An 8,212-nucleotide genomic window follows, 5' to 3' on the forward strand; every position below is an offset into this window, starting at 1 on the left:
TCAATGTTGGACTTTACTCCGTGATAATCAGTAGCTGTTTTACAGCAGGTAAATCAACGTTCTTAAAAATGTTAGTTTGTGTTTACTTCGGTTACAAAACAGCCAACTGAGTTTTTATTTTTTCCTGAAAGAAGAAGAAGCTGTCCTCCCACCAGGCGGACCGGTTCTGAACGAGGCTCGGCCCAGATGAACTGCAGGAGGACGTCGAAGAGAGAGATGTTGGATGAACTATTTATTTAAAATTCCCCTCAGTTGTTTTATTCAATCCATTCAAGTTCAGTTCACGTGTTTTAATAGTGTGTTCAGTTTAATTATCAGTGTTCGTGTGACATATAGTTTGTGGTGTTGAATAAATAAATAAAAATTAAACCTGATGTCTTCATTTTCAACTTTAGTGTTCACGCTATATGTTTAGCATCATTTTAAATTTGAATTACATAATGTCAAGATATCTTCATTTAGCTCAGAGCTTCATTATATCTTGCACATTAACATAAATGCTGTTTATTATTATTAAACTGTTATTATTTATCACATTTATGTTATAGTGCAGTGCGACGTGTGTGCGTGCCTCGTTCTATAAACAGCGACATTAGAACTGGATCAGACTGTGTCTCTTCCAACACAGATGTCGGTCACAGCACCTGGAATCTGACGTAGATTAACTATGAGATTAAAAATATATTCCATCAGTCGTAGTTCTGAAAGCAGTGTGTCCGCCGCCATGTTGATAGAAATATAGCGTCTGTCCGCGCGTGCGTATGTGGTTTAACACAAAGCCTCAGCGGGACATGTTTACATTATCAGCGGGGGGTCAGCGAAAAACCTCCACTCTGGAAGGTGGGTTCAGAAACCTCCGGATTCAAAGAGGGGGGCCACTGGTGTCGTGTACATGATCAGCAGAACCGCAGAGAGAAATCTGTGGATGCACTCAAAATACGCACCGTGTAAACGGCCCCTGAATCTCTCACTCTCTGCTGTTTGAATTGAGAAAGCTCCTCAGATGAGGAGCGAAACGTCTTCTGTTACAAATAAAGTCCATTTGTTTTTGTATTGAACACTTTTTGAATTCATCATGTCCTGGATGACTGAGAATCTTCACCAGCATGTTCATTACTAATAATCAGTTGATTAATGATGTTCTCCCTGTAATTTACCACCATGTCAGTGATTGTACTTGAAGCTTAACGCTTTGCCCACTTGTGTCCGACTGTGTGATGAGTGGCCTGAGCAGATGTGACTCGGCCGGGCGGTTGAGTTAAAGAGCAGGAGACCAGGCCTTGTAGGCCACCACGACCTGCTTATTCTCTCAGTGCCCAGGATAATCCAACGTTTTTAATGCTTATACTTTTCTAACGAGAGCACAGAGTTGTGTTTGTAAAGCATGTGTCTGTGTTTTGTTGTACTTTAGCCGATGGAAGTGTTTGTGGACGATGAGACCAAGCTGACACTTCATGGCTTACAGCAGTATTACTGCAAGTTGAAGGACAGTGAGAAGAATCGAAAGCTCTTTGAACTTCTCGATGTGCTCGAGTTCAACCAGGTACCTTTGGAGTTTATTTAAAAGTAAAAACAGGATGTATTGGTTGTTAAATCTTTAAAAAGGATTTCTTAGCTAAACCTGTGCCTTGTTTTATTCTTAGTCATCTCCAAAGTGGCCGTGTGGTTTGGTTTGACAGGTGGTGATCTTTGTGAAGTCTGTGAATCGCTGCATGGCTCTGTCCCAGCTGCTTGTGGAGCAGAACTTCCCTGCTATTGCAATCCACAGGAGCATGGCACAGAAGGAGAGGTGAGAGCTGCTTCACGGATGCGTACGTACGCGTGTACTGTACGCAGAGGGTTCAGGCCTGAGTTTAATTCGCTCGTGACAAATTCCTTCATTTCTCACCATTTCAGTCATGGCATCAACGGAGGAGGAAGAGATCACTGCCTCTTGGCAAAAAACAAAAGAAAAGGCCAGATCAGGGATGAAGAAGGGGAATTTAATTCATTGGTGTCGCATACAAAACAGTCCGTCGCTGGGCAGTTTATTGTGCGACACCGCGTACGCGTATGCGGTCGTAAAAATTTGAGCTTTGCACAGACATGCCCTGGGGGGTACGCACGTACCTCTGCGTACGTATGTGCGTACCTCTGCGTATGGATGTACGTGGCAGTATACTGGGGGCTTTACCGTGGGCTTTTCTTCTTCTTAGGTTTAGCTTTAAGAGGCACTTCTAAGACTGGCATCTCTTCTACATTTCTGATGAGTCCCCTTAGACCTTGGAATTATATTTTCATAATGGGCCCAAATTATTATTATAATGAAATAATTTTGCCATGGTTTTAGATATCTTGTTCCAAAAAATTCATACAGAGTGATTAAATTAACTATTCTCCATTTGTATTTTTATAAGTCTAGAATAAATTGAGTTTACTGGACTGTAATTAATAATCTTGTTTTTTCTGTCACTTTAACTGGTTCCTGAGTAAATGGTTTTACCAAGAACCATCAGACCAACCACAAAATGACCTCTCACTAAATTTGGACATCTGCAAACATTTCACCTTTAAATTTACCATAAGAAAACTTAGTATCATGTAGATAAAATGAACTCAGGCAGACACTGTAGCTGCCAAAGCTACAGCTGTTTGTCTGAGTCAGAGATGTGAAAACTAAGGGCTGACTGAAAGGACATTAGAGTGAAACTCCTTTGAGCATTTAAAAAAAAAAAAATTTTAATCTCTTTTTGTTTTAAATGTCAGAGAAAAGTCGCTTTGGAGTTGTGAGACTTCCACTCAATGAGAAATCTTTGAATGTTTTAGTCTTGGAGAATCTCCTGGTCTGAGATCTTGTCACTGTGTTGTGACACCCTCTTTATTATTGAGCTGAGTTTGACATAAGATTAGCTAAACTGATAAAAGCTATTCATAAATTTGTGTATGATATGTACAGCTGAAACCAGATGTTTACATACACTATTTAAAAACACATGCATTTTTTTTCACACACTCTGACGTGAAATCAGAATAAACTTACAATTGTATGTCATTTAGATTTACCAAAATGTTTTCTATTTGCAAAATGCCAGAATAATGAGAGTGAGAATTTTTAAGGCAATTTTTGTTACTTTCTTCCAAGTCAAAAGTTTAAATACACTTCATTAGTATTTGGTACCTTTGTCCTTAAACTGTATGACTTTAGTCAAACGTTTTGGATAGCCTTCCACAAGCTTCTCACAATAGTTGGCAGGTTTGGCCCATTCCTCCTGACTGAACTGGTGTAACTGGACCATGTTTGTAGGCTGCCTTGCTCGCACATGCTTTTTCAGCTTTGCCCATAAATTGTCTATAGGATTGAGATCAGGACTTTGTGATGGCCACTCCAAAACAGTGACTGTGTCCTCCTTGAGCCACTTTGTAACCAGTTTGGCAGTATGCTTCGGGTCATTGTCCATTTAGATGACACAATCTTTAACTTCCTGGCTGATGTCTTGAGATGTTGCTTCAGTATTTCTACATAATGTTCTTTCCTCATGGTGCCATCTATTTTGTGAAGTGCACCAGCCCCTCCTGCAGCAAAACAACCCCACAACATAATGCTGCCACCCCCGTGTTTCACAGTGTGTTCTCAGGCTTTTTCCTCCAAACGTAGCGATGGGCATTATGGCCAAACAGTTCAATTTTAATTTTGTCAGACCACAGGACATGTCTCCAGAAACTAAGGTCTTTGTCCCTGTGTGCATTTGCAAACATTAATCTGTTTTTTTATGTTTCCTTTGAAGTAATGGCTTCTTCCTGCAGAGTGGCCTTTCAGCCCATGTCGATACAGTTTTGCTGTGGATAATGACACAACTCTTACCAGTTTCAGGCAGCACCTTCACCAGGTCTTTTCTTTTGTTCTTGGGTTGACATGCACATTTCGGACCAAAGCACGTTCGTCTCTGGGACACAGAACCCGTCTCCTTTCTGAGCGGTATGATGGCTGGACATTCCCATCTTGTTTGTACTTGCGTATAATTGTTTGTACAGATGAACGAGGCACATTCGGGCATCTGGATATTGCATCCAACGATGAACCAGACCTGTGCAAGTCCACAATTCTCTTCCTGATATGTTGGCTGATTTCTTTCGACTTACACAAGGAAGCAGTGTGTTTTAGGTGTTCCTTAAATTACATCCACAGGTGTGTCTCTAATTAACTCAGATGTTATCAATAAGCCTATCAAGCTTCCAAAGACATAACATCAAATGTCCCAAATTGTTTAAAGGCATAGTTATTAGTGTATTTAAATTTTTGACTTTTGAAGAAAGTAATAAAAATTGCCTTCAAACATTCTCACTCATTATTCTGGCATTTTTCAAATAGAAAAAAAAAAGGTAATCCTTACTGACCTAAAACGGGAAAATTTTATTCTGATTTCACGTCAGATAGTGTGGAAAAATGCATGCGTCTTTTTAGATGGTGTATGTAAATTTCTGGTTTCAACTGTATTTGTTCTGCCCTGCTCCAGGTTATCCCGGTACCAGCAGTTTAAAGACTTCCAAAGGCGGATTCTGGTGGCAACCAACCTGTTCGGCCGAGGCATGGACATCGAACGAGTCAACATCGTGTTCAACTACGACATGCCGGAGGATTCGGACACGTACCTTCACAGAGTCAGTTCAGTTCTATAATAAGTTTATTAGTGACAAACATTTGTATAATTTTTGAATCAACTACAAAGAAATTTGCAAATAGTTTGATGCTTGCATAAAACTTATTTTGTATGAAACTATAGCATTGTGTTAAATAGAGAAGTGTTAGCATAGTTTCTTTCATCCAGTCTGTTCTTTGAGCCTTAACTTTCTTCTTGACCACAGGTGGCCCGTGCCGGCAGGTTTGGAACCAAAGGTCTGGCCATCACTTTTGTATCAGACGAGGCCGATGCCAAGACCCTGAACGAAGTCCAAGATCGCTTCGAGGTCAATGTAGCCGAGCTCCCTGATGAGATCGACATCTCTTCTTACAGTAAGTTTCCCTTTTACAGACATTTGCCAAGGTCTTTACAAAGTAAAGTACAAAAAAGAACTCCATGAAGTAGATTTTAGTATTTTCCAGGTTTGAATAGTTTTCAGAATAATTTCAGCTGCAATTAGTAACCATAATAACCGTTTTTGATTCATCTCCCATATCCAGCCTTGAGTTTTTGAGTTACTGAATGAGAATCCTCACAGCTTTACAAGTTTTATTGGTGACCGTGCCCCAGATGGTGAAGGTTTGCAGTTCAGTCCACTGCCAAGTTATAGAAGAGATACAACTGGGGATCATCAACCATTTGTTACAGAAACAGGACACTAATGTTGATTCACAGGTAGCTCAGCCATAAAGTATATAAAGCTTTCTGAATTTTACTGTGAATGGGAGCATAGCTTTACCAGGTGAACATTATTTAAAAACCTTTTTTCCTCCCTTACCTTGGAAATATTATTCTCTTCCGTCCAACTATTGTGCACTTTGTTTTACTTTAGTGTTTCAAGCATGCAGATAATAACCCATACCTTTATACCAACATTTACTGTGGTTCTTAGGTCTGGAAATGCTTAGAAATTCATAGAAATTGCTAAAAGTTAAGTATAGCATTTCAAAATGGAAAACGTTAAAACCGTTGTTTATTTCTGTCATGTGGTGGAGGGCATGTAAAGGGCATCTGGTTAGAATAGTTAAAAATGAATGCAGCATTTGAAGGAATTCATGTCACTCGCTGTCTTGCATGGGAAAGTTTTGCACAAAGATCTTGTGTGACCTGTTAGTGCTCAGAAGACATGTTAGGCATGATGCTCAGGTACTACCATGCCAGCTTCTAGCTCAAAATCTGTAAAACTGAAAGAGTTATAGCCATCTTTTGATGCAGGTGATTCTGTGCTGCTTGAAGGACCTTACATCTGCTTTTGACACCATCAACTACGAGATCCTCATTTCTAGACTGGAGCAGTGGGTGGGCATCACAGGGTCAGCCTTCAAATGGTTTAGATCCTACCTCTGACAGAACCTTTTGTGTCAACATTAAGGATTGTAGTTCATGATCTGCAACTTTTCTGTGGGGGATACCACCAGGGTCCATCCTCGGTCCTCTTCTTTTTTATTTATACCTGCTGACATTAGATGCCATTTTCCGTAAACATAACATACCCTTTCATTTCTACACCAGTGACTGTCAAATTTACTTCCCTCTGAAGCACAGAGGTGCACGTTCTATTCAACCTCTTCTTGACTGCCTGGCTAACATCAGGGACTGGATGTCTTTAAATTTCTTAAGCTTTAATGAGAAGACTGAGGTCAGAGTCAGAGTCAGAGTCAGAGTTTCTTTATTGTCATTCGCACCTCATGTGGTACATGTGGTGGAGCGAAATTATGTACACAGGGTCCCAGTTACATCCAACAATAAAATGTATAAGAAAAACAGTAATAACATCTAAGATATGAACTAAGAAAAACATCAACTAAATATACACTAAGCACTCATAACATAAAACATTGAACATCACCACAAACATGAACATGAGTCTGTGAGCAGATGTGCACGCATGAACACATCAACATTGAAACAGATCAGCAGCAACATGAAACAGATCAGCAGCAACATGATATGGTTTTTCACAGTGATTATTCTAGTTAGAGATTCATGAGTCTAACAGCCTCAGGGTAGAAGCTGTTCCTCAGTCTAGTGGTTCTACACTTAATGCTCCTTAACCTCCTTCCTGAGGGGAGTGGGGCAAAAAGTGTGTGTGCTGGGTGGGTGGGGTCCTTCATGATGCAGGTGGCCCTCTTCCTGCATCTGGAGGTGTAGATGTCTGTGATGGTGGGGAGACTGACTCCAACAGATTTCTGTGCAGCCTTCACCACTCTCTGCAAAGCTTTTCTTTCTGCAGCTGTGCAGCCTCCATGCCACACATTGATGCTCGAGCACAGGATGCTCTCCACTGCACACCTGTAGAAGGAGGTGAGGACTGAGCTTCCCAGACCAGCTCGCCTCAGCCGTCTGAGGAAGTAGAGTCTCTGATGAGCTTTCTTGATCAGGCTGGTGGTGTTGTTGCTCCAGCTGAGGTTGTCATTCATGTGTACACCCAAGTACTTGTAGCTGGAGACCACTTCCACCGCAGATCCTCTTATGTTCAGGGGGGTGTAGGTGTTTTTGTTCCTTCTGAAGTCCACAATCATCTCCTTTGTCTTCTTCACATTGATGTGAAGGTTATTCTCTCTGCACCAGCTCTCCAGGTGTTCCACCTCCTGCCTGTAGCTGGACTCATCATTGTTTGTGATGCATCCCACCACCGCTGTATCATCTGCAAACTTTACAATGTGACAGCCTGGATGGGTAGCTGCACAATCATATGTGAGCAGAGTAAACAGGAGGGGGCTCAACACACATCCCTGAGGAGAGCCAGTGCTGAGGGTTATGGTGGAGGAGGAGAGGTTGTGGATCCTCACTAACTGTGGTCTGTTTGTTAAAAAGTCTAGTACCCAGTTGCAGATGGAGGGGCTTAGTCCTAGTGTGGATAGTTTGTCCATCAGGGTTTGGGGGATCATGGTGTTGAAGGCGGATGTGAAGTCCACAAAGAGCATACGGACGTAAGAGTTTTTCTGCTCCAGGTGGTTGAGTGCAGTGTGGACCACAGAGGAGATTGCATCCTCTGTTGATCGGTTCTCACGGTATGCGTACTGATGAGGGTCCTCGTTGATGTTGATGGTTGTTTTGATGTGAGTCATGACCAGTTTTTCGAAGCATTTAGCGACTATCGGGGTGAGGGCCACTGGCCGATAGTCATTCAGACCAGTCACTGTAGAGCTTTTTGGGACTGGGATGATGGTGGCAGTCTTCAGGCAGGTGGGAACTGTCTCCAGGGTAAGTGAGGTGTTAAAGATGTCTGCCAGCACCTCACAGAGCTGATCAGCACATTCCTTCAACACTTTTCCGGGGATGTTGTCTGGGCCAGTTGCTTTGTGCGGATTAATCCTCCTGAAGGTACTCCTTACTTCTGCTGAGGTCACGCTGAGATGCTCTTCATCCGGTGGTGAGGTGAGTCTGGTGCTGGGTGGTCTGTTCGGGTCTTCAAAGCGTGCATAGAACTTGTTTAGGGCATCAGGCAGAGATGGGTCTTTGGGACATTGTTCACTCCTTCCTTTATAATCTGTTATGCACTTAATGCCCCTCCACATGCTCCGAGGGTCTTGTGAGATGAATTGACCCTC

General features: G+C 42.0%; 1 protein-coding gene across 1 annotated transcript; it reads left to right on the plus strand.

Moving 5' to 3' along the window:
- The first annotated feature begins 1,414 nt into the window (after positions 1–1,414).
- Positions 1,415–5,172, plus strand: LOC119422496 (ATP-dependent RNA helicase DDX39A-like). Its single transcript, XM_037689871.1, has 5 exons — positions 1,415–1,543; positions 1,680–1,789; positions 4,494–4,638; positions 4,843–4,990; positions 5,159–5,172. Exons 1-5 carry the CDS (start codon positions 1,415–1,417, stop codon positions 5,170–5,172), a joined length of 546 nt encoding a protein of 181 aa, XP_037545799.1.
- Positions 5,173–8,212: the final 3,040 nt, after the last annotated feature.

Source organism: Nematolebias whitei, chromosome 16 (genome assembly GCF_014905685.2).
Source record: "Nematolebias whitei isolate Nwh7 chromosome 16, NemWhi1, whole genome shotgun sequence".
NCBI classification, from domain to species: Eukaryota; Metazoa; Chordata; class Actinopteri; order Cyprinodontiformes; family Rivulidae; genus Nematolebias; species Nematolebias whitei.

Excerpts from the sequence above, each read along its gene's own strand:
- LOC119422496 (XM_037689871.1), top strand. The coding sequence starts at position 1,415 with ATGGAAGTGTTTGTGGACGATGAGACCAAGCTGACACTTCATGGCTTA. Across the intron at positions 1,544-1,679 it reads ATGTGCTCGAGTTCAACCAG|GTGGTGATCTTTGTGAAGTC; the intron begins GTACCTTTGGAG and ends TTGGTTTGACAG. Across the intron at positions 1,790-4,493 it reads AGCATGGCACAGAAGGAGAG|GTTATCCCGGTACCAGCAGT; the intron begins GTGAGAGCTGCT and ends GCCCTGCTCCAG.